At 40.2% G+C, this 27332-nt stretch overlaps 1 protein-coding gene across 1 annotated transcript; it reads right to left on the bottom strand.

Annotated features, from left to right (window-relative positions):
• Nucleotides 1-4059: 4059 nt before the first annotated feature.
• On the bottom strand, nucleotides 4060-25732 carry tmem47 (transmembrane protein 47). The gene is made up of 3 exons (XM_007234791.4): nucleotides 25355-25732; nucleotides 7196-7336; nucleotides 4060-6370 (listed from the first exon to the last, which is right to left on the bottom strand). Exons 1-3 carry the CDS (start codon nucleotides 25581-25583, stop codon nucleotides 6192-6194), a joined length of 549 nt encoding a protein of 182 aa, XP_007234853.1. The 5' UTR covers nucleotides 25584-25732; the 3' UTR covers nucleotides 4060-6191.
• Between the last annotated feature and the right edge of the window lie 1600 nt (nucleotides 25733-27332).

Here is a 27332-nt window from a genome sequence, read left to right on the forward strand (position 1 = left end):
TTTATAAACCTTTCCTTACCATAAAAAAAAAACGTTTTGACTGCCGTCAGGTTCAACTGTGAAATAGGTGAGGATGACACGTCTGTAATTTGGTATGCAGACACATCACAATATGCAAATCAGTCAGTCAATAAGAACGCCTCCCTGGTGGTGACGTTCAACCATCTTCGTCTCACCACTATCAGAGGCACACTTCTGCTGCTGCTGCTGCAGCTCAGCCAATCAACTCTCCCTCTTGTCCTGCCTCTAAACCCATACATCACCCAGTGCCTCTCCCAAACTACCCCTCCCATTTTTTTGCCTTTTTTAAATTTGAGCTGTGGATGGAGACAGAAAAAGTCAGGGGGGGTTAGTTACCCTTTAAATATCATGCTGTGAAATATGACCTCAAATCCATGTTGCTTTCATAGAGCAGATCGGACGAGGTGGTGTTGTGACTACACACTATGGGACCACTACACTGAGGGGCTTCAGGTGGTCCAGTGGGTTAAGGTGCGTAGACATTATGATCCGAGGACCGCCAGTTCAAAACCTGTGAACTTCATCAGCAGCCAGAGTTCATGAGGGCATAGCTGTCCATGTTCTCTTTGGGTGGGTGGTGCTCTCTCCTATTGTGTTGCACAGGCATCTGTTGGCTGATATATCAGAGCTGGTGATTCAGTCGGGGCTGTGAATTGGCTGCCTAGTCAAGCTGTGCAGTAGCAACATTACTCTGCTTACTACTTCAAATGTTCTTTGAGTGAACATCACTTCTGGTTACATACACAGTTTTACAGTTTTTAATTTATTTAAATTTATTTTCTTATTTTATTTATTTATTTTTTTTTTTTTGCCCGCCACCACTCCCCCTCTTCGGAGGACCAATTTAACTTTGTTTATTAGTGTTTATACAACGTTTTTTGGTACTGTGGGCATTGTGAGAAGAAAACAAAAACTATATAATAGAAAAAAAAAAAACAATAATAATAACAATATATATATATATATATATATATATATATATATATATATATATATATATAAAATAAAAAATAAGAAGTGGGGGATGGTGGAGAAAAGGGGAAGAGAAAAATAATAATACATAGAAAAAATCAAATTAATAATAATAATAATAATTTTAATTATTATTATTTATTTATTTATAAATAATATTTATTTATTTTTAACCAGGACCTGTGTTCAGGACATTCCATTTTAGAGCTGCACGATATATCGCTTAAGCATAGTCATTGCAATGTGCGTATGCGCAATGGTCACTAAATCAAACACGTCATGTTGCAATGTTTTGACTCTTGACACAAGAAGTAGATACACAGCGCTGTCTCTGTGTCTGTGTAAGTGACAGGCTGCTGCTGCCTGAGAAGTGCAAAGGGGAGCGTGAGGGAAGGAGCAGGCCTTCATTCACATTATTGGGCAGATTGCTTGTAAATGTGAGCATGTGTCTAAAGCTGTGCACCGCAGTCCAGCACAGTTTTGTGGTGCAGATATTTCCAGTTACAGCTGAATTTATGTATTTAATCCCAGAAAAAGCTCTTATTTACCTTTTAAAAAGCCATTTTATTGGCTGATTTAAGGGCCGATTACTGTTGTTTTGCTGTTTGCCTCGAGTTTTGAGTTAAGCTCAGTGCTGACTCAGCTCTTGATAGGTCCGGACGCAAGAGAGCGCATGGGTGGGGGCGGGGCTGGTGACGCCATGGGCCCAGCATTGTTTAATATCACAATATATATCGTCAATATAATTTTTTTTTTTTCAATATTGTTCAGCCCTACTCCACTTACCTCTGCTTTTGTGCATCAGATACAGGCCTACTCGCTGGAATCAGACTGGGACACCACCCACCATAATGGACACACCACACCTCTGTTTTCTTTTCCTGTTTATTTAGTTAGTGTATATAAAGATTCTTGTCACAATGCTCTCGGGGTAGAAAAGACCCCAACACACACTCGCTCTCTCACACACACACACACACACACACACACACACAAGTCTGTACACACTCATACATACACAGTGCTTCATGCCACCCTCAGTACACACATGCACACTGTAGACGAACAGTGCTAAGAAATACGGTCCTAAAGTCCACCAGAAGCTACCTGTACTGATACGTAAGTAAGACTAATAATAGATCATTGATAATTAATTACTCATCAATATCAATCAGAAACTAGTCTATGGTCTATGATCAAGGCTCGGCTAAACCACAACACCTCTAGTTTTCCTACGATGCAAGATTTTTTTTTTTTTTCTTTTTTTTTTTAAGACTTTCCCAATCGTTTGCATGTCTATTTAAGTAGGAAGTCAGGAATTCTATTCACCACCCATTTAGTCTAAACGTCTCACAACTGTCCGATACTACTTTTAAAATCTTAAATTTTCTTCCAAAAGTCTACACTCTGGTGTTAAATGTTCAAACAGCTCCAGGAGGTCTGGATCCTCGAGTTCTGGGGTTGCGGGGTTACAGTTGTAGTGCAGAGAGGAAAAAAAAAGAAGACAACAGAAATGTGAGACAAGAGACAAATGTCTTAAGACAGAAACGGTGTAGAGATGGTGGCAGGTGGATAGCTCTACAAAACACCATTAGCAAACCGGCTAAAAGTGCCATTAGCATTTATAAGATTTGAGAATTTTACTGAAAAATAGTAACAATGTTTTTCAAAAGTGTTGAGCTTCAGATTCTGGGCTGAAATGTAAAAGCCCCATCACATCCTGTGCACACATCACATTTTCTCAGAATGTCTTAAGGTCAAAAAATAAATATAAAAAATATAGAAGACCATTTTTCTACTAAAACAACAACAACAAAAAACAATCAATCATTTCAAAAGCATCTCAAAATAATGATCGTTCCTGTAGTGAAAAAAAAAAATAGATGCAGTTTTTGATTAATTCTGTGTGGTGGAAATGAGATTTTATATTAAATCATACTCGTTTGGAGTGAGTTTTGTAAAGCAAACCTAAAAAAACTAGTGCATTTCTTTTCAATGAAAATCCAAAAATCTGTGTCTCAGAAAATCTTACAACACTTCATGTTTCCCTCTGCTGACAACTTTTACAGAGATGCGGATTTCACTTGACACACTGCCCACACTGCCAAAAGTAAGGAAAGGCACTCCCCGTGTGTGCATATTCATGAAGCACATGCAAAACAGAGAGGGTTCTGATTGGCCTGTTCTCTGCAAAGACTCTGTGAGTCAGCCAATCAGTTTTTAGTGTAGGCAGGATGCGTTCAAGAGCATCATGGCTCCCATCAAAACTCATTTCACCTCTCACTACTCTAAAGTATATCCATGTCTAGTAAAGGTAAAAAAAAACAACAAAGTCTTGCCCATTGTAATTGTTTGTAATAGTACTAAATCATTGCTCCCTGAAATTAATTTTTGCAACTTGGGATGCCTGCAATTGGTCTTATAAAATATAAAAAAAAGATTCTAAGACACAGATTTTTGGGTTTTTATGTGGGATTAAACTATTTAAAATGGTTCAAGTTGTTTCCTTATACACAAAACTATTCATATCCTTTGGATTTTAGGTTAACTGCTAATACTGCTTTCAATCACAGCCACGGCAGCACAGCACAGTGTTCCTAATCATCGCAATATTTATATATTTGCTTTTACAACACTGATATAACCGTGATCCACTACAGAGCAGCACATGATATAAACTGCACTCTTTCACACACGTGTGGTTTGGTTTGGTGTTGTTAGCACTGACTATATATTTGTTATGTGTGTTATACTGTCAGTTAAGTGCACAGAAGTGTTAGAGGTGTTGGCATGTAGCTAACTTCGTCATTTAACATTATCAACCTTGTAACTCCAGTGAGAGAGAGAGAGAATCCAGTTACATTTGAGAGAGGAACGTACATCAGACAAAATTGATAGAGCTTTTATAACTGGTTTGTTTACCTCAGTGTGAGACAGAGGTCAGTGTGTACTAAAAAATATATAGTTTTTTTCTGTCATAGAAAAAACTAGCTTATACCTGGAGCTCTCCTAATAAGGTCAAAACAGCAAAATCCTTAGCCTTTTGTTATTAAGAAAATGAAGACCTTGAGATATTTTGATGTAAAAATGTAATTTTAGATTTTATTTATGTAATAAAAAGTATTTTGTTTGGCCAAAAAAAAAGGAATCACCTGGATTTAACTAAGTAAGTGATGTGGGGTTGATGCTGCAGTTGGTCTGCAGGTTTAGGTTCAGCAACAGTATGTGCTAAAAGAATTTGGTCAGCTGACTACCTGAATATACTGAATATAGACCAGCTTCTTCCATCAATGTATTTTTCTTCCCTGATGACACAGCCATATTCAAAGATAACAATACCAGGGAGCTATATTGAACTATAATGAACAATAATGAAAAAAAAAAAAAACTAAATAAAATGCTTCTCTGTTCTGGTTTTTCCGCCGGTTCTTGGGCTCCCTATCTCCTTAGGGCATATTTTCCCGGCTGTGTCCCAATTCACTAGCTGGAGCAGCAATAGCGCATTGCACCGCAACCCTGACAACACAGGTTCGATCCCGCGTGAGGAGCGGTGTGTTTATTATTATTATTATTTTTTTAAATTCTTATGTTTACCTGCTTTGAGATCAACTGTTCTGTAATTGGGTTCAACAACCCTCTGGGCTGGAGAGCTACTAGTCTGTAGCACTCTATCCTATTACACTTCATTTTCAAAACAGAATTTTTTTTCAGCAGGGTACTAGAGCCTCTTTGCAACTGTTTTCCCCCTAATAAACATATCCTTTCACTTCAATGTTGTAATTACTTACATATACAATCCATATACCATATGTTTTTTTTTACTAGTTTAAGTATCAGAAAGGAAATGTGATATAGTACCATCTAGGGCTGCACGATATATCGTTTAAGCATCGTCAAATCAAACACATCAAGTCGCAGTGTTTGGATTCCTGGCACAAGAAGTAGATACACAGCGTTGTCTCTGTGTCTGTGTGAGTGACAGGCTGCTGCTGCCTGAGAAGTGCGGAGGTGGGGGTGGGGCGGGGGGGTTAGGAGTAAACAGGAGGTAACTGCATGGCCTGCATGCTTGTAAACGTGAGCAGGTGTCGAAAGCTGTGCACCTCAGTCCAGCACAGTTTTGCAGCGCAGATATTTCTAGTTACAGCTGAATTCACGCTTTTAATCCCAGGAAATGCTCTTATTTACCTTTTAAAAAGCCATTCAAATGCCTGATTAAAGGGACGATTACAGTTGTTTTGCTGTTTTCCTTGTTTTTTTTTTTTGCTCCACGCTGACTCAACTCTTGATCGGTCTGGACGTGAGACAGCATGCGGGTCGGGGACGGGCTGGTGACGTCATAGGCCCTGCATTGGTTAATTAATATCGCAATATATATAGTCGAACATTTGAAATAACATTTCCAATATCGTGCAGCCCTACTACCAGCTGTAAAAACCTCAACATACCGTACCTCTTCCCACTCTGTTTGTGTAAATCTGTGCTTTCTCATTACCGAAACTGACTGATATTCTAATTATTGCAGTAATTGCTTTGATCTGTTTGTGTGTGGCCGGTCATATCCACGCACACACACTTGTACGCACATACACACACACTTATACACCTACACACATACACAACCCTCATCACCTGCCTACTTGGCTACAAATCTCACTCCAGATGGAGTGCTCCACAGGGGCCGGCGCATCACAGCTTAGATCCAGGAATTCCAGATCGTTCCGGAGCCTGGCTTCGGTGGCTTGCAAGAAGAACTGGTGGAGATGAGGGATGGATCAGCGGTGTCAGAAAGTGAGGAAAGTGAGGAAAAGGTGAGAACAGACGAGACGGACAGATGGAAAAAGGGTGAGAGAGTGAAACTTTAATAATAAGGGAGAGGAGAGAGGATGGAGAAAGATAATGCTAAGCGTTAAATGTTAATGCCGATGCTAATGGTGATGCTAATTAACGGTCGACAACCCAGATGCAGACAGTTGTCGGCGTGGGAAAAACGTAAAAAGATTCAGAGTGGCTCGGGAGCATCCAGGTGAAGCCATTGTTCAGTTCCAGTCTGCCGGGCCCGGCTGCACTTGGCTGCGCTGCTCAGTTTGTAAGGATCAGTGATCATCAGTTCCGCAGGGAGGCGCAGCAACTTTATGCGGCGCAGTGTCAACAGTGTGGCGGCGGAGTGCATTGTGGGGGATGTAGTCTTCAGGCAGGTTTTAGTAGTAGTCTTCGTAGTTTTTAGGGTTCAGGCAGTAAAGGACGGCTCCTCCGAAGGAGAAGATGGTGGACCCCCAGGCCAGACCGTAGCCCCAGTTGAACTCGTGGTACATCCGCAGATTGATGGTTTCAATGAACTTGATGGGGTACAGAACCAGACTGCAGGCCTGCAGAACCACTGTGAGGAGAAGAAAAAAGCACAAAAAAGCACAAAAAAATTAATGATGAAAAGCTAGAAACCCATCAAAGAGCAACAAAAGTAGGTTAAGAATGGAAACACGGCGAGTTTCGGCTCCTCAGAGGGATCCAGCGCCTGATGAGCTCGTCTACAAAAAGACGGCGCGAGAGCACTTCAAAGCAGCGCAGAAGAAATCCACTTTAAAGCCTGTGAGGACACTGCTTTCGGGCCGTGTGATTAGTTCAGTGTAAGGGTGAGTCATTACTGAAACAGCTGAGTATGGCTCTGCAATGCTCGTTTGTTGTTATGTTGCTTTGTTGGGGTGGAAACTATGATGCGCTTCCTGTTTCCACGTCCATTCACCCCAGCAGTCGTTTCTCCAGATCAGCAATCTGTTATTTGGGTGAGCTGAGGTGAATGAGGAGAATTAGACCAACTGCTGTGTGTGTGTCCAAATGTTAATATGTTCAAAATGTATCCCAAATTCCAAATAAAAATATTGTCATTTACAACATTTATTTGCAGAAAATGATCAGTTGCTGAAATAACAAAAAAGATGCAGAGCTTTCACACCTCAAATAATTCATAAAATATATTCATAAAGTTTATATTCATAAAGTTTTAAGAGTTCAGAAATCAATATTTGGTGGAATAACCCTGTTTTTAATTTCACAGTTTTCACAGTGTTCTCCTCCACCAGTCTTACACACTGCTTTTGGATAACTTTACGCCTTTACTCCTGGTGCAAAACGTCAATGTTTTTTTGGCAATCTGTGTGTGTGTGTGTGTGTGTGTGTGTGTGTGTGTGTGTGTGTGTGTACGTGCCTGCAGCAAACAGCATGACGGACACGGGCCTGTAGAATCGTCTCCGGGTTCCAGTGCAGACGGCGATCAGAGCCACCAGGAAGGAGATGAAGATGAGGAAAGCTCCGCCCAGCAACAGTGCCAGCGTGGCAATGTGCCAATCTGTACCACAACAAAAACAGGAAGTGGGAAGAAGAAAACAATAAGAAAAGCATGAAATATTCAATGTTTTACGCTTGTTTTATACCAATTTCTATATTTTGTATAAGAAAAAGCAGCAACTATTGTTCAGCACTTCCAGAAACTCCTTCAAGATGCTGAGAAAACTAACGTTATTCCAGGTGACTCTCCCTTATGAAGATGCTGAGATTAAAATACCAAGAGTGTTCAGATATATCCTGAAATATAAATGTAAAGCATAAAATATATTCTGGTTTGTTTAAATGATGGACGCTATGGTATTACAGGTGGCTTCTACTGTGTTGGTGAGTGTTAGCTTTAGTATCTAAGGTAGTTGCTAAGTAACTAAATGTTGCTAAACAGCTTTTTTGTTGTTGCTAGAAGGTTGCAATTGTTTCCCAGCTGGTTCATATTCGTTTCTAGATGGATGCTATGGTGTTGCTAAGTGGTTGCTAGAGTATTTCAGCTGCCTGCTGTGGTGTCTCAAGGTTGCTATTACATGCCGAATGATTGCTATGGTGCTCCTAAGTGATTGGAAGGTCATTGCTAGATGGTTCCAATGGTTTCCTATGTAGTTGCTACAGTGCTGCTAAGTGGTGGCTGTGGTATTCTTGCTGGCTGCTATGGTGTCATGGCACGCCAAAAGATTGCTATGGTTTGTCTAAAAGATTGCTAGGTCATCGTTACAGTGCTGTTAGATGTTTGCAATGAGTTCCTAGGTAGTTGTGATTTTATATTTCGATGTTTCATATCCAACAGCTGACTCCAGTAGCTACTGTGTTATTCCAGGGGGAGCAGGTGTCCACATTCTTTTCTGCTAGAATTATTCATTCACTTCTTTGTATATTTCATTGTTCCACCCAACAACAGGCTTAGAAATATCCTGTAGCAGCTAATTAACCCAGTGCAGGGTGTAGTAGAGCAGGAAGTCTGAGCAGACTCTCTTGGTTTCGGGGTAGTTCTTAAGTTCAGGAGCTTTTGTCAGCTGGTTTCGGTCGGAAAGCTACCATACATAAGACCAGGCCAGTACACCACTGCTTTAGTGTTGGAGCTAACACGACTGGATTAAATCTGCTCTTAAGATCTCCTCAGTCAGTGAGTGAGTACACTTTTGCGTTTTATCAGCACCGTATTTATATTTCTTCATATTTTCCAAAAAGCGTTTAAAACTTCACTTTTTCTTCTTTTAATGGTCACCAGTTATGACTCTAACAGCAGCTTTGGAGTTATACTGGAACGTAGTAGCTTCAGTTCATCTCAGCGGTAAACAGAGTAAACAAAGTAGTGCTTGGCAAAGATGCAAAAATGCATATCACAGTATTTTTCAAGGTTCTGATGGCTGATTTCTACTCTACACCGTGCCTGAGCAATCCTCATCGAACCACTAATGTGCAATCAGTACCGCTGATATTGAGGGTGGATATTGCTTTGATTTCAGGCAGTAGGAAATGGAGACGAAGGGCCTTATGAGTGAATATTGATTGTGTGATCGATAGGTTTGATTGATTCCGGTGTTCTCCATTATTTCACTTTATCTGACCATTACTCTACTCTGAGCCTGATGGTTTTCCCATTTCTGGATTTTCTTGTTGTATTATTAGTAGGGATGCACTGAGTTTTTTTTATCAACCAAAATAATTTCTGAAACCATTTGGGTTTGATATTAAAATATTAGTTTGAGACAAGAGAGAAACGTTTCAGCTTTTATGACCAGATATAACTTTTTGTCTGAACTAGGGCCGCATGATTTTGGAAAAATTTACATTGCAAATGTTCTTTTTTCTGCGATATATATTGCAATATTAAACAATGCAAGGCCCATGAGGTCACCAGCCCCGCCCCCACCCACACGCTGTCTCGTATCAGTTCTGATCAAGAGCTGAGTCAGCGCTGAGCTCTCAAAACCCGAGAAACCAGAAAACAACAGTAATCTGCCCTTTAATCAGGCATTTAAATGGCTTTTTAAAAGGTAAATAAGAGCGTTTTTCTGGGATTAAAAGCGTGAATTCAGCTGTAACTGGAAATATCTACACCGCAAAACTGTGCTGGACTGAGGTGCACAGCTTTCAACACATGCCCACATTTACAAGCACGTGCCCAACCATGTGGATGGTTGGATGTTTTTTAGTGTGTTTTGTTGCCAAGCTGTGTCCTGATACATTGATTATTCAAATAATAAATAGCGCTAAATGTTTTAGTTAGTTTATTTAGTTTAAGATTTGAGTTTTGCCTGTGGAGTTAAAGAAGTTTCAAAATGTAGACCAGAGAGCTGTCCAAAAGAGAGAAATAACAAATTGCAAAGCTGAGAGAAGATGGAAAATCAATCAGAGCTATTGCACAAATATTGGATATAGCCAGTACAATCGTTTGGATTGTCCTAAAGAAGAAGGTCATCACTGGTGTACTAAGTAACAGACAGGGAAATAAAAGCTAAAATGTTAATATTTTGTCTAATATTAATTTTTGAATGTCAAAAGTTTCAGTCTACAGCTGAAATGAATGCATTGCCATCATTGTTACCATACCTTTGGAGGGGATTGTATATACACAGTAATAATTGTTGTGCTTAACATAATCAATTGTAATGTAATGGCACTTCAACACTTACATACATCTCACACACACACATTTGTTGCAAACAGCACACACAGTGGCCTAAGGGTAGCTCCACAGTGGACAAAGGGTCTGAAATATAGCCAATCAGGTTAGAGGGCAGGAAGGGGTTTATTTGTGCGTCTCAGGAGACAGCCGGGACGGACCAGGCTGAGACAGAATGTGCTGTTGAAGGAAGAATAACAGAGAGTGGGAGAGAGAGAGAGAGAGAGAGAGAGAGAGAGAGAGAGAAATTGAGGGGGAATGCATAGTAGGGTGGCAAGAAAATAATGAATATATTAGTATCCTGATATATTGTTTAGCAAATTTGCACCGATTATGAAAAACACAGTCTTGCCCACTATATAGCAGTGTTGTAACCTGTCTTTTAATACCACTGTTCTGATTGGATAAATATAAACCTTTTTTTTAAATATGTTCTATTTAAAAAAATTACAATATATCATCTTGTTTAAAAAATCGCAATCAATCACAGTGTATCACATCGTAACTCCTGTAACATAACACATACATCGTATCGACCAAGTCCTTGCCTATACACAGCACTACTGCTGTAAATTTTGGTGTGCACTATAAACCACCACACACACACACACACACACACACACACTCTCATACAGTGAAACATTGAAGCTTCACGCACTGCAGTGAGGGGCTTATCAGTGACTCTGCTGGGCTAAATGGGGCGTCACATAATGGATACCCCTCCTTTACCCCCCCCTCCCTTTCTTCTCTCTCTCTCCTTTACTCTAACCCTTCTCTTTATTTTCTCGCTCTCCTTTAACCCTGTCTCTCTCAGCCCTCCTTCTGTTCTAGCTCTCTTTCTCTAGCACCATTTCTCTCTCCCTCTTTCCTCCTGACTCTTTTCCCTGTCCCTCTTTTGTTTTCTTACCCATTTGTACAACCGAGCCAACAATTTTTGGTTAGTAGATCGTTTTATAAACGTTACAGTTAGTTTTCTGAATGTTCTCAGAATGTTTAACGTATTTAAACATTCTTGTAACAACACGTTGTCAGTGTTTTAATTATTAGTTTTGGGAATGTTCCTTTCTTTTGCAAAAAAGAAATAATATTATTATAGTATCTTAACATATATATTTTATTATATATTATACATATATTATATATATGCAGGTTTGATTATTTATGCAGGTTGCTTAATTGTGATGTCAAAATAAGTGATCCATCCAAAGGCTCATAGTTTGATAACTGTGTGGTTTAATGGAACAAAAAACAATAATATATAATAATTAAATAAAATAACTTTCAAGAGTCTTTTCTCTCTCTTTTACCCCCATGATATTCTCTCGTCCAACCATGTTCACTCTCTCGCTCCCCTTCCTCTTCTCTCTCTTCCTCTTCATGTTCTCTCTTTCGCTCCCCTTTCTCCTCTCTCTCTTGCACTCCATATTCTATTTTTCTCTCCTCTTCTATATGTTCTCTCTATCCTGTTCCTTTTTTCTGTCCCCTTCCTCCTGTTTTCCCTTAATAATTACTCTCTCTTTTCCATTCCCCTTCTCTCTGTCCCTTCATATTGTCCTTTTTCCCTTCATATTATCACTCTCCTTCTTCATATTCCTTCTATCCTCTTCTTCCTCCTTTCCATTTATGTTCTCTATCTCCTTCATATTCTCTCTCTCCTCCCCTCCTCTTCTCTCTGTCCCAATCCCCAATTGTCTCCCTTCCACTTCATATTCTCTCCCTCTCTTTCCTCCTTCTTCTTATTCTCTCTCTCCCCCTTTTCTTCTTTTTCTGTCCCCTTCCTTCTCTTTTTCCCTTCATATTCTCACTTCCACTGCTACTCTCTCTCTCTCTCTCTCCTCCTTTCATATTCTCTTTATCCCTTCTCTCTACATATTTCTTCTTCCCTTAATATTCTCTCTCTCTCCCCTTTCCCTTCTCTCACTCTTTCTTCATATTCTCTCAATCTCCTCCTCTGTATTCTCTCTTACTTTATATTCTCTCTATCCCCTTCCTCTTCTCTCAATGTCCCCTTCCCCCTCTTTTCCCTTCATATTCGCTCACTTCCTTAATATTCTCTCACCTCCTTCATATTCTCTTTATCCCCTTTAACTTATTTCTTTTTCTCCTTTCATATTCTCTATCTCCTTCTTCCTCTTCTCTCTGTCCTAATCCTCCTCTATTTCCCTTCATATTCTTCTTATCTCGCTCTCTCTCATCTCCTTTCATACTCTCTCTATCCCCTTCAACTTCTGTTTCTTTCTCCCTTCATTTTCTCTGTCCTCCTTCATATTGTCTCTCTCTCCCACCTCTTCTTCACTTCTTCATTTCTCTCTCTCTACTGCTTCATATTCTCTCTACCCTATTCTTCTTCTCTCTCTTTCCCTTCATATTCACACTCTCATTCTTTTCCTTCATACTATCTCTCTCTTTCCTCCTTCATATTGTCTCTCTGCCTCTTCATACTCTCTCTCTCTCTCTCTCTCTCTCTCTCTCTCTCTCTCTCTCTCTCATTCAGGAGCACTCTAAAGACACTCAGCTGGAGTAGGGCCTGAAAATAGCAGCGAATCCTCGGCGGAGTGCTGACAGGGGGTGAAGGGGTGGGAACAGAGCGAGAATAAGAGATGGGGGGGGGTGCAGGGGGTGGGCTGGGTGTCATGTCAGTGAATGAGAAATGGAGAAATGGAGATGCCATGGCCGGTTCCTGACAAAGCAGAGGCAGAAGCAGCAGCAGCAGCAGTCTGGCTCTGTTGAAATGCTAAGGAATCTCAATCAGATGAGAGGAGTGAGCAGAACACCAGAAACACCACAGACCCACAGATCCACACGCTGAACTCTGCTCTACTGCAGGGTCAGATCCACTTCACCCGTCAGCCAATCGGGTCTGGAACATAACAAGATACTAAGAAATATTAGGAAATGACTCTCACTGACAACAAAACAACAACAAGCTTCATCTAATTTTCTACCAGAGTTCAGCGTTCAGGAGTTCAGACTGAGGAACAGCCCTCGTCTCAGTTTCAGCTGATAACACTAAGGACATCATATCAGAACCTGGAGGAGTAAACACTCAGCTAAAACACTCATTACATGGCTTTCATGGGTGGAACTAACAACTGTAGAAAAGTATAAACACAGGGGCGGAGCCAGCCAGACAATTATAAACATCCACTTAGCACAAACGTACAGGATCATGCTCACCACAAAATATTTATTTTCCAATTAACAGCTAAATTTACTGTTGCTTAAGCTATCAGAGAAAATCTCTACAACCTTTACACAAAACATGGTATTATGTTTACTGTTATCAGAAAGGGACGAGAAACAATGCAGAATGCAATGAGACAATATTGGGTTCCCAAGAACGAGAGAGACAAGACATGATACTGGATTTACGAGCATGAGACAAGACACGATATTGGGTTCAAGAGAATGAGACAGATGAGACACAATATGGGGTTCAAAAGAACGAGAGATGAGAAGTGACACTAGGTTCATGAGAATGAGACAAGACATGATTAGACGAGACACTATACTGGGTTCATGAGAATGAGACAGATGAGACACGGTGTGGGGTAGACACTTTATCTTGTTACTGCTCTTTATTCACTCACCTATAGCAAAACTTGCACTCTGGACTTCATGTTGCTGCTACCTGCCTACTCTCCCTATTTTTGTGTATTTATCTTGATATCTATTTAATTCGATTTTATTTTATATTATCTTATATTTCTCTATGGGTGTAAACTGGATCATGAGATCACAATTTCGTTCCACCTCATGTACCACATGTGATGAGAATGAAAGCCGAGAACAAAAGAGACGTGATATTGGGTTTATGAGAATAAGATGAGACAATGATAAGACAAGACACGACACTGGGTTGATGAGAGAACGAGAGAGAGATGAGACATGATATGGGGATCACAACAATGTGTGAGATGAGACAATATTAGGTTGATGAGAACGAGACAGACTAGAGACAATATGAGTTTCACAAGAACGTGCGAGATGAGACACAATATTGGGTTAACGAGAACGAGACATGATATGGGATCCTCAAGATCGAGATGAGACACAATATTGGGTTCACAAGAATGTGACGCGATGAGACAATATAGGACTCAGGAACGAGATGAGACACAATATTGGGTTAATAAGATACGACGAGACACGATATTGGGTTCATTAAAACTAGAGGAGACGAGACACGATATTGGGTTCACGCGGACCGGACACAATATTGGGTTCATTAAAACTAGAGGAGACGAGACACGATATTGGGTTCACGCGGACCGGACACAATATTGGGTTCGCAAAAACGAGACGAGACAGGATATTGGCTTCCTGAGAATGAGAGGAGACAAGACAGGATATTGGGTTCATGAGAACCTGACTGTGGAACTTTGCTGTTTAAACAAAAGGTAAAATGTGGGAATGTGTGGGTGGGAACATTTTAAAAAATGGCACAAAATGCTCTTAAAAATGACAATAATATAGTTTACCGCATGTATTTCTGGGACAATATATCCAAATCCAAACAAGCAAGGCTTAACGATTTCTAACATGAACACTTAAAAATCATTCAAACATACAGTAGTTCCCTATGGGTCTTCATTTGGCATCTTACAAAACCTGACCGCACTGTACCCAGCCTACAGCTGAGCAGAAAATATTTATATCTTTATATCATTAACCCCGTGCATGAGACAGCGGCTCGCCTTCAAAGGATTTCTCTGGAAAAAAACACACACGGCCTCACTAAGCGTGTAATGACAAATGGCTGGCTCTAATAGCAGAGTGGCCAACAACAGCAAATTACTGAATTATGTCTGTGCTTTAGAGCCCAACCGCTTATTACCCAGACTCCCCAGGGCTAATTTGCATGAAATTACCTTTTGTGGGCATCAATTATTTCTCCGCAATGGTGTTATTAAATATAAAATTTGAAGAAAAAAAAAATATAAAGAGGTGCAGGGGACATATAACGCTGACACAGGTTTATTATTAGAGATGTTACAGATGTTTTCTGGCATTTCTGGCCGAACTGTGTCCCAAAATGTAACGATGCGTTTTATGAGTGGTTTTGATTTCAGAGTATTTTACGGATGTTGGAGATCTAAGAAGAATTAAGAAGCTCTTGAACTCTCTTGAGCTGATTAATAACATGATAATAATAACATATAAGTGAGCTGTCAGAATTTAAAGCAAAACAACCCATTTTTTTTTTTATATTTTTAACAAGAGAGCATGGAGAAAAGAGTGCTACACAGGTTTAAAAGTATGTTTTGTCAGCGTCTTTGATTTCAGAGCATGTTGTGGATGTTGGAGTTTTAAGAAGGATTAAAAATCTCTTGAACTCAGAAACCTGTCAGAACAGCAGCTTATTAATAACATATAAGTCAAGAGCTGTCATATGTTAAAGCTAGAAAAAACATATTTCGAACACTTTTAGACCTCTGTCAGAGTCTGCTGACCCCAAATAAATAAACCTCTAATGGTTTAATGTTCCAACATTCCTTCCTTTCTTCCTTCCTTCCCCGTCTCAGATACATTTCTGGAATTGCCGGATGAGGAATCATCAGTGGGGAAGCCTTCTTCTCTACTTAAAACAAACACAACATAACAAAATACTGAGATACCTCCTGCTCACTCACTGTTTGTTCTAAAATCAAGCGTATTAAAAAGAGATTATCCTGCTTTTGTTGTTTTGAATAACTGTCTCTACAGTCCAGAGAAAACTTTCTACTAGATTCTGAATAAAGCATGGCTTTGAGGATTTGATTCAGTTTTGTATTCAGTTTGTTTTCCTCTGTGAGTCACAAACCGATGTATCCTCAGTTTTGGGGTAGAGGAAGGAAACATCTGCAATCTTTAACCATTCTTGGTAAACGTGTTCTAAATAGTGGCATCAATCAATTAAAACATTTCAGCAGAACAATCACAACAGAATCATTTTAATACTTTTAATAATAATGGGTATTTAAATGTAAATAAAAGAAACAGTATACAGCACAATTAAATTGTTTAAATATATATAATTTTCACAAATTGCACCTTATATAATCCGGTGTGCCTTTTGTAAAAATTTTACCAGTCAGGTTGTAAAAAGCAGCCACTCTGCTAAAGTACAGAGTTACACAGGAGTTTCAGCTTAGTTCTCCAGAACTGAGACTGGAGCAGTATTAGCATTAGCCGCTAATCGTGCTAAGCATTAGCTCTTTTGTCATTCAGAGACGAGTATGTCTGACTAAAGCCTGTGTTTACCATGTTAAAGCAAGCTATGTAGGACGAACTGCTAGCTAATATCATCCTGTCTTACCAAAACACTCAGGGTTCCTCAGTGTTGCTAACCACGGCTAGCACTAGCGGGTAGCTGCTAATGTTAATGCTGTTGCACCCAGCCTTAGGTGAAAATCGAGAAATCAAAGCATACTGTAAATAAAGGGAAGCACTTTACTCACCCAAATAAACAGTTTTCAGGAGAGAAATCTGTGTAGATTAACATACAGCAAACATACAACAAAATTAATGTTAACACGACCTTTAAATACAGCCAAATACAGTTCAGCTAATCATGTAAGTGTAAACTATTGTAAGACCAGGCTCCCCACGGTAGGATATTAACTAGCTAGCTAGCTAAGCAGGCTACTCTAAAAAGTTATAGATTAACTCTTAATCGTTACCCCCCGATAAGCATTTCAGGGTTAATCAAGTCAAAGCCAGAGAACCGGGTTTAGCTAGCTTGCTGTCTTCATTGCTAACGTTCATCTGGCTAGATTGTCTGGCTGGGTAATTATATTAATATGGCTAGCCTTAGCTAGCTAGATCTCACAGTAACATACTTACATACATCTTAAACTAAAGTGTTGATCACTACTGATTTTTTTAATCCATTCACGGAGAAGTACAATATCTTTGGGAAAACTGATCTTTTGATCTTTTACAAGATTTTTTTCTTTTTGAAGAAGTGTATTTGAAAACACAGCATTGAGGAGGCATTGCTAGTACCCAGTGATTCAACGCTACTTCTGTACTCCACAGCCTCATTTAGGTAGACAATGGTGACGTAGGTGAATAAAGGGAATATGCTCTATATAGGTGGACAGGAGTTCTTTCCAACACTTGTGGCCGCCGTTCTTTGCAGTATCTTCAGCGCACAGTTTTTTTTGGGCTCATTTAGAGGAAAAACGGGACCAGAGGGCATCAGAATGAGCGAGAAATAGATTTCTGTAATTAATGTTTTGATTTTTATCTCCTATCAGCTTTCCCATCTGTGATCCCTGCGGGGGGGTTCCAGATTAATCCGCTATGCTTGAGAACCAACTCAAGGTTCTTTCCAATATGGTGTTCTTCGTTTTTTTTTTCTCTAGACGGGGAAAGTCACCCTGAGAGGGCGACGCAGAAGGTCAAAGGTCTGCTGTGTTACAGTGGGGGCAGAGCGGGCTGGTGGGAGTCGAGTGCTGGTTTGTTTTTATACAGTGCTTCCTGTGGTGACAGAGCATCTGCGACACTAAATCTTGAGCCTTATTTGGTAATGAAGCTCTGTGTATGTTCTGAATGTTGGCCCGCGGGAAGAAACGGCGGCGACGGAGCCGCTCTGGAGCAGTTTACGAACATTACGCTCTGGCGTGATTTACTGTTAGAGGAAATGATGTGTTTTTATGCTGATATAAAAACACTAGCTTTTACAGAGGCTGCAGGGTTATTAAATACAGTGAGTAGTGTATAGGGATAAACAGCAGCGAGCTAAGAGCTGTGGAGCTCGTTAAACTCTTGTTTACCGGATGTACAGATCTGTACATTAGTCTTAGACGTCTGGGAAATGATCTGTGAAGCTGATTATATGGGCAGTGAGGGTTTAGCTGATTAAACAGTAGAATAAACACAAATAAACAGGGTGCTGGGACTGATTTGTGAGTGTGATTGTTGTGTTAGCTTAGCCGTTTCTAGAGGTTTTCTAGAGGAAGGCCAGTGTTTTCAGTTCCTATTCAACACTAGGGTTGTGTATATGGTATTACCAAGAGCAGGGATTTTTTTGTGTAAGCCACTCAAGTCTTTTTTTGTTTACGTGGCTACAATACCATCAAATTCTGGGAAATTATTAAATACAATTGAACACTGCACACACGTTTAAATCTGCCACACAGTAAATGTTGAGACATCAGCCTGACGATTAAAAGAACCTTTAGAACACTCAAGCCTTACTTAAACTCCATTTAGAAACGTTTACACACAATTTATAGAGCAACTGGATGGAAAAAGGTTAGCGATACTGCTTAAATGTTTTAAAGGGGTCATATTATGTCTCTGTTTACACAAGTCAGAATAGGACTATGGGCTATACAATACATGCCCAAAATCACTCTCGCATTTAGGGATCTCAACAGCTCTATTCCTACCAGTTTTAGTCCCTTTCAGAATGAGCCATTTAAGGGCTCTGTCACTTTTATGCAAATAAGCTATTGCTAGCCACGCCATGTTAGTGTTAGCTTTTGCTAAATGTCAAAACACAAACAAGCTCACAACTCATTATTTGAAAGCTCTTCATCTCCCTCATCTGCTGACTTGCCACGGACAGTAGGTACAGATCCCTCCCTCAGACGAGGTCTGTTGACTCAACCAAAATGATGGACAAATCAACGGATCTAGAGAATGTGGCTCTGGTGGTGGTTGACAGATGAGGGGTGATCGTAATGATTGTGACCGGCAGCTTCTGGCTAAAACTGTCCATGCCAAAAGACAAGCGATTTAACAGGACTTCAAATTACACATCCAAATTCAGTTCAGAAGACCCCACACAGACACACACACACACACACACACACATATATCCTGCATGTCAGTGAAGCTTTCTTTAGCTTCCACAACACACGGCACGTCAGTGTATGTAGTGTGTGTCTAGTGTTATAAGATATATATTACTATGTTATGTTTACTTATTAATCATGTGATTGTGAAAAGCTAATAATATATCATTAAAGCTAATATAATCCAGGTTCTGATATTTTTAGAAGCTGTTCTGGCTTTTTTAGACTTTGCTAAGTACAGAACCAATCTAAAAGTGTATCCTATATAACACTCCATCTCCACATTCATTCACATCCTTATGCCATGACCAGCACACTGACTCTCACACACTCTCTCCACATTCTGCCTGCTACAGCTGAGTGTAGCGTCAGCACAAAGACGCTCTAACACACACTGACCACATTCCACTCTCTACTTCTCCTTAGACAGCAGAGTGTGTTCAAGTGTGTGTGTGTGTGTGTGTGTGTGTGTTAGTGTTGGAATATTTATTGCTCAGTTTAAAAGATCCACATCCTCAACCTAAACAGTCATAACAAACTAGAGCATCCACAGAAAGCAGGCAGTGGTCAGTCAGTGGTCAGAAGTGAGTTCTGTGTTTATAAAGCTACTCCGCCTAAATTCAGCCCATCCCATCAATTACGTTATTAACATATCGTACCAATATATACGGACATAAGCTTTTACAATACAGCTCTGAAAAAAAAATAAGAGGCCACTTAAAAATGATGAGTTTCTTTGATTTTACCAAATTGAAAACCTCTGGAATATAATCAAGAGGCAGACGGATGATCAGAGACCATCAAACCAAACTGAACTTCTTGAATTTTTGCACCAGGAGTAAAGGCATTAAGTTATCCAAAAGCAGTGTGTAAGACTGGTGGAGGAGAACATGCCAAGATGCATGAAAACTGTGATTAAAAACTCCTAAAACATTATGAATATGAACTTGTTTTCTTTGCATTATTTGAGGTCTGAAAGCTCTGAAAGCTCTTTTTCATTTCTCATTTTCTGCAAGTAAATGCTCTAAAATACAATATTTTTATTTAGAATTTGGGAGAAATGTTGTCTGTAGTTTATAGAATAAAACAACAATGTTCATTTTACTCAAACAAAGAGCTGTATATTGCTGACCTCGATTACCCATTAAACTTGCTTAGTAAGAGGAGCCCATTAAAGTAAATTATCTTGCTTCACACTACTTCCTTCTTCAATGCTCTACCTCAGTCTACTTCACTCCGCCTCACTCTACTTTATTCATCCTCGCTTCACCTTGCTCTGCCTCACTACCTCACTTTGCCTCACTCTGCTGCATTCAGCCTTGCTCTGCCTCACTCTACCTCACTGTGTTACAAAGAACGTATGTTTAAATGTGTTTAAAAATCATATAATTACATTACATTACATTACATTACATTACATTTGGCAGACGCTTTTGTCCAAAGCAACAATAGTCAAGTACAAAAATAATAGAAGTTAAAGGAAAAACATTTTTAGATAGGGCTTAAAGGAGGTCGAAGGGAAATAATGGGACAGAGAAGTGAAGGAGGGGAAGAAGGAAATGAGGTTAGAAGTAGTTAGTGTGTTAGAGGTGTTAGGAGAGTAGGTGCTCTTTGAAGAGCTCTGTCTTCAGGAGTTTCTTAAAGATAGCGAGAGATTCTCCTGATCTGGTCACCATTATCACCATTATCAGAACATTTTATATCACCATATATATATAAATATTTCACATCTCTACTTTAAACACACACATATATCTATCTAGAGCATCTAGAAAAAGCAGAGAGCCATCAGCGAGTGGACAGCGCTGTGTTGTGTGGACGCTGTGCTGTGGACCGGGCCGGTAATTGTAGAGCTAATGAGATTTGTTTAATGCACGGTGCATGACACAGGAGGGAAAACACCAGAGAATAACAGAGTGACGGATTACGGATGTGCTCCGAATCAATACGGCAGCGTGGGGGAAATGGCCCGGCTCCACTCGGGCTCTGAGCGGCTCTGGTATGTGGACCTGTGCTTCATGACTTTATATGGAGCTCCACTGTTTGAGGATGAAAAGCAGAGCAGTGAAAGTTGCCTTAACAGGACGGACCAACCCCTCAACACACACTGCAGTGAACAGGGCTCATTACTGGCCTCACAGAACTGCTAGACAACTGTAGAGTGTAAATAAATGGTGTGGACCCATATGATGATGACATTCCCTGAGATAATCTGAAACCTAAACTGTGCTGGAACAAGAAAATCAACCTATTTTTGCTCCAAACAAGCTAAACACTAAGTATTTAAGCATGTAAAATGGCAGTTTGGTATTATGAAAAAATGGTCTACAAAATTGTATTTTTATTGCTACCTTGGCTGATGGCATGTATTGGAAAATGTTTGGGTCATCATGGTCCATAGGCCGTGTGTTAAGTCTGTGTTAGCGTCAAGGGAAAAGGTTCATATCTGGTGTTTCAACACTGTGTTAGCGTTGTTGGCCAGTAACTGCCGGACTAACACAGCTAATTATGCCACTGATGCTTGACAAAGCCAGTAGCTGGCATGCTAAAACCACAGCAGCGATGTTGGACGAAGCCAGGATAAAAACATAGCTCTCTATTTTGCACTTTTGCATTTTGCACATCCAACAACAGCAACCATTTGGACATGAAGTAAAAAAACAGGTCATACTTCGCTTTGGGATGTTAAAAGCAGCCTTATGAGAGAATTGTTATATTTTTTTTGGATCCTGGGCTCCACCTATAGGTAGGAAGAATAATCGACTTTTACTCCACTGCTGTAAATACAGATCACTCTATAGCGCCCCACATAGACACATGCATTTTTAAGGAACTGAGAGGTCCAGGTGGCCTGCTTAAAGGCTCAAATGGCCAGAAAGAAACAACTTTCTTTAGAGACCCGTCAGTCCAGAAACTGAAAATATCTTACCATGCTGTTAACTACTCCCTTCGAAGAGTGAAACAAACTGGCAACTGCCTCTAATAAGGAAAGAAAAAGGAGTGGGAGGCCCTGATGCACAACTGTGCAAGAAGATAAACATCTTAGAGTATGCAGGTTGAGAGAAAGATGCCTCACAGGCTGTCAAAGGACAGCTGCACTAAATGGAACCCATCAAACACCAGTGTCAGCATCAACTATCAAAAGGAGACTTCAGGATGCTGGACTTCATGGTAGAATTTTAGTTTGAATTTCTTTTGTATAATAAGCATTAAGGATTGAAAAATAAGGATTCACCAGTTTATAGTACAAAGTTTTGTCAGGGTGGGAAATGCCATTAGGAGCACCAGGCCACTCGTTTCTTGGTAACTAATCCGTGAAAGACTGGGGCCTGCAGACTTCGCCCAGCCAAGTCACCCCCTCACTCCTTGCTACCCTCCCCCTGGGGTGGAGAGGGGGGCAAACTCCAACAAAAAGCTCCTTTTTGGAGGCTAACAAAAGCAGAAATGCAACCCCAGCTGGACCACAGCTCGTTCCCACATCAGCCGCATGCAGCAAAGTGCTGAACGACAACAAAAAAAGGACGCAGCCCATTCTCCAGACACAAAATCAATACGCCTGCAAATCACATCATGCAACAAGGATCATAAAGCAGCGTATTAGTGGGTGCATTTCAGGAAACTCGGGAAACCTGAATCTCCTTCAGAGAACAGCAGAATTGGAGTAAGCGAGCAAATAAACAAGATATTACAACAAATATTACAGCTGATGCTGAAATAACAATACGACCAACATCATAGCAGGAGCGTGTGCAATACTGGGCAGTGAAACAACTGAATAGAAGAACAAGGGGAATTCTGATTCAGTTAAAACAATATTCACACTGCAGATAATCAAATATACTTTTCTCTGAATATTTGTTTTCACACCTATTTGGGCCTTAAACATCCAAACCTCCATTAGGAACAACAAAGCCAAAGAAAATGTTCTTATCTAACTAAATAGAAGCACAATGTGAAGTCAGATTTTGATAAAGAGTGAATGATTTGACAAGTTGCCTGTCCAGGTGTTGTGCTGAATTCTGCTCCCTGCAAGAATCCGACTCCCTTCGAGTGTAGGCGTGTCCCACAGCAGAATGAGCATAACAGATTTCCCTCTGTCTTTTTTTACTACATCTGTTTAATAAATAAGGGCTAATCTACAGTTACAGTAGATACAGGAATCACCAGCATAATCTGCTGTACCCATACTGCTGCGTGACACGCCTGCATGACAAGGATTCGAGTCGAATTTCAGCACAACACTGCTTCTTTTTCTTCTTCTGTTGCTTAATGAGGGAAGATGGCCTTCCTCAGCTTTTTGTAGTTGGTCTGAAAATCTGAACTGTATAGAACAGTGTTTTCACTCTGCAAACAAACCGAATAATAGTTCAGTTTATCAAATTCTTTTATCTGGGGGCCCTTTAACACCTGTTATTCTGGTTTGGACCAAACTGAAAAGACCGAAAGGTTGACCACATTACAATGAATCAAAAATATCAGATTTGGGGATTCATTTTCACTCCTAGGTGCATCTCCAAAAAGAAAAAGGACTTTAAAACCATTGTTCTTGAAATTAATCATCTATTTTTTTAGTTGAATAGAGGCAAAATAGGACATCTGATTCAGTTTAAACTGTGCACATTACACTAAATTAAATATATAAGATTTGAGGATTCGTTTGTACTCCTTCCTAGGTGGGCCTTAAATGTCCAAACATTTACCAACAAAGCTAAAATGTATTATTTAGCTAAACAGGAGCACCAACCCAAGTTTGATTTAGATTAAAACACTGTTCACATTACAATTAATCAAATAAAATATATCTGTGGATTTATTTTAACTCATGGTGGGATTTAAAAGCCCAAATGTCCAACAACAACAACAACAACAGTTCCAAAGCCATTGCACTTGGAGTGAATGTGAAATCCTTTATTTTGTATATGAAAGGGTGGGAAAGGGTATTCTGGTTTAGTTTAAAACACTGTTCACATTACAATAAATCAAATATATCTGATCTAACGATTTGCTTTCAAATCTATGGGTGTGTCAAACGTACAAATCTCCAATAATATCAGCCTTATAGCTACTGGTCTTGGAGTGAATCTAATGTCCATTATTTAGCCTAATAGTCCGATAGCCTTAATCAAATATATCTGACCTAAAGACTCATTTGTACTCCTAGGGAGTCTCAAATCTTTAAACGTCCAACAGCAAAAAACAACTCCAAAGCTGCTGCACTTGGAGTGAATCCGATGTCCATTACTTTGACCCACTAATGGAGTCAGTCTCCAGTGCCAGGCATTATCAGTCTGTGTCAGTGAATCAAATGGCTGATTCAGTGATTCATTGTTTCATGGTTCGGGCTAGGTGGGTGGGGGTGGGGGGATGATTGCTCAAGTCAACTTTATGAATATTGCATAGATGCTGCAGGAAGGCTTTTTTCAATGGTTTCTTTGAACTGGCGGATCAGTTCAACCAGCTCAAAAACATTAAAAACAGATAAAAAAAACAGCTGATAAGTAGGATGAGTTGTTATGTGGCTAAGTCAACTAAAACATATACTTATAATAATATAATAATTTACTGTAATATATATATATAGGTATATAATATTAAGCTGATTATGAGAAAGATGAGATGGACAGCACTGCTGAGATTTGTTTGTGTATGTGTGTGTGTGGCCTTAGGGTTTCTTTGTTTTTATGGGGTTTTAGTTACAGATATACTACATAAGGGCATAGAAAAACTGCACAAAACATACCGCTATTTATAGGTATATGTTTGAGTAAAATGAACATTGTTGTTCTATTCTATAAACTACGGACAACATTTCTCCCAAATTCCAAATAAACATATTGTTATTTAGAGCATTTACTTGCAGAAAATGGAGAAATGGCTGAAAAAACAAATAAAAAAAGATGCAGAGCTTTCAAACCTCAAATAATGCAAAGAGAACAAGTTCATATTCAAGTTTTTAGAGCATTAAGAGTTCAGAAATCAATATTTGGTGGAATAACCCTGTTTTTTTTTATCACAGTTTCGATGCATCTTGGTATGTTCTCCTCCACCAGTCTTACACACTGCTTTTGGATAATTTTATGCCACTCCTGGTGCAAAAATTCAAGCAGTTCATCTTGGTTTGATGGCTTGTAATCAACCATCTTCCTCTTGATTATATTCCAGAGGTTTCAGTTTGGTAAAATCAAAGAAACTCAGTCTCTTATATTTTTTCCAGAGCTGTATATATAGACGACTTTCTACTAGAGTTTGGAGGAACATTGCTGTAAAGATTTGACTGCATTCAGCCACAAGAGCAAAAATCTGTTATCCGACTCGTCCCATCCAAAAAGTACTGGATGGAGCTCCATCATTCCAGAGAACCCAGTTCCTCCACTGCTCCACAGATCAATACTGGGGGCTTTATACCCCTCTAGCCCACACCTGACATTAGACATTAGGACTGGAGCCAATAGGTTCTTATTTTTCTGACTAGACATTTGACAATGTGTTTGTGTGCATTTGCACATCTATGTCAGCAATGGATACAAGTTAAAGTAGCTGAATTAATGCACATTTATTAAAAAGGGTCCACAAACATTTGGACACACACTATCCAGCCAATCCTGTACAGACTCACCTGTCTCCAGCGTGCTGCTGCAGTGCCAGTCCGCGTGCCCGCTCGCTCTCAGGCAGGACTCCCACAGAGACAGGGCGTACTGCCCCTCGGCGGTCACCCACGCGGGGCTCAGCAGAGCGCCCGCGTCCAGACACAGCGCGAGGAACGCGCAGGCCAGACCCACGAGCTTCAGCGGCGTCAGCGCGGGGGCGCGCGCCTCCTCCGCGCCGCTCGCGGACGACGAGGCCATGGAGGAGCGGAGCGCGAGCTTCTGGAGCGCGGGATGTTTTGTCTCCGTCTCCGTCTGTGTGTGTCTATGTGTGTGTGTGCGTGTTTTGGGGAGGCGCGTGAGAAAGGGATGGAGAGCAGCTCGTGCGACTGCGCCGCTCCTGTAGCTCAATGATCTGAACCGGTGTTGTGCCGAAATCCGACTCCCCGCAGAATCCGACTCCCCTTCGCGGGCGCGCGCATGACGTTAACTTGTTGGCGCAACTAAGAGACTCGCGATTTTGGTCACTTCTGTGTGTTAATTACGCTTTATCTTTCATTTTCCTTCACATCAAACAGCACAGTGTAATCAAAAGCCAAACGAGGACTCTCATTGTGATTAGTTTGGGTAAACCAGGTCAGTTTAATATAAGGAATACACAATGTTTCTCGCAGCATGCTTTTTAGTCATAAAGATGAGTTTTACATATTAAACACTGTTTTAAGTCACAACTGTGAAGTGAAAACACAGCCGACGGTGTGTCATTGCACTATACGCAGACTTTTTTTATTCTAGTTCACACTTTACTGCATAACAAAGTCGCCTGAACCTAAAAATGATAGTAGCAGATTTATGTAAATAGATTTGTTTTGAAATGCTAGTAGCTTTCACATTCACTAGGATAACTTGTTAAAATGATGTTCATCTTTTGCATTAACATATGAATGATTCACTTTTGGTGTCTTATCTTTCCTTGTATAGTAAACAATACATACCAAAGGCTTTATTGGGGGTTGTATAATTTTGGCAGTAGAGTATGTCCTGTGATGGATTTTACTCTTCAACAGAGGGGCTTCAAATGGGGGGAGTATAATTTTGGCAGCATAATATTTTTATGCCTGCCGAAATTAACCCCCACCCCCTATGATCTCAGCTCTGCAGGGTTCTAAATGTCATGTAATTTATTTTACATACATGTCCTGGTGTGTAGAGTATGTCCTGTGATGCATTTCACTCTATCTTTAACAGGGGGGCTTCCAATGGGGGGAGTATAATTTTGGCAGCATCATTTTTATGCCTGCCGAAATCATACTCCCCCTATGATCTCAGCAGTGCAAGGTCTGAAGGTCATGTAATTTATTTTACATACATGTCCTGGTGTGGAGAGTATGTCCTGTGATGGATTTCACTCTATCTTTAACAGGGGGGCTTCCAATGGGGGGAGTATAATTTTGGCAGCATTATTTTTATGCCTGCCGAAATCATACTCCCCCTATGATCTCAGCAATGCAGGGTCTCAATGTCATGTAATTTATTTTACATACATGTCCTTGTGTGTAGAGTATGTCCTGTGATGGATTTCACTCTATCTTTAACGGGGGGCTTCTTAAGGGGGGGAGTATAATTTTGGCAGCATCATTTTTATGCCTGCCGAAATCATACTCCCCCTATGATCTCAGCACTGCAAGGTCTCAATGTCCTGTAATTTATTTTACATACATGTCCTGGTGTGGAGAGTATGTCCTGTGATGGATTTCACTCTATCTTTAACAGGGGGGCTTCCAATGGGGGGAGTATAATTTTGGCAGCATTATTTTTATGCCTGCCGAAATCATACTCCCCCTATGATCTCAGCAATGCAGGGTCTCAATGTCATGTAATTTATTTTACATACATGTCCTTGTGTGTAGAGTATGTCCTGTGATGGATTTCACTCTATCTTTAACGGGGGGCTTCTTAAGGGGGGGAGTATAATTTTGGCAGCATCATTTTTATGCCTGCCGAAATCAT

Source organism: Astyanax mexicanus, chromosome 12, assembly GCF_023375975.1.
Source record: "Astyanax mexicanus isolate ESR-SI-001 chromosome 12, AstMex3_surface, whole genome shotgun sequence".
Taxonomy (NCBI): Eukaryota; Metazoa; Chordata; class Actinopteri; order Characiformes; family Acestrorhamphidae; genus Astyanax; species Astyanax mexicanus.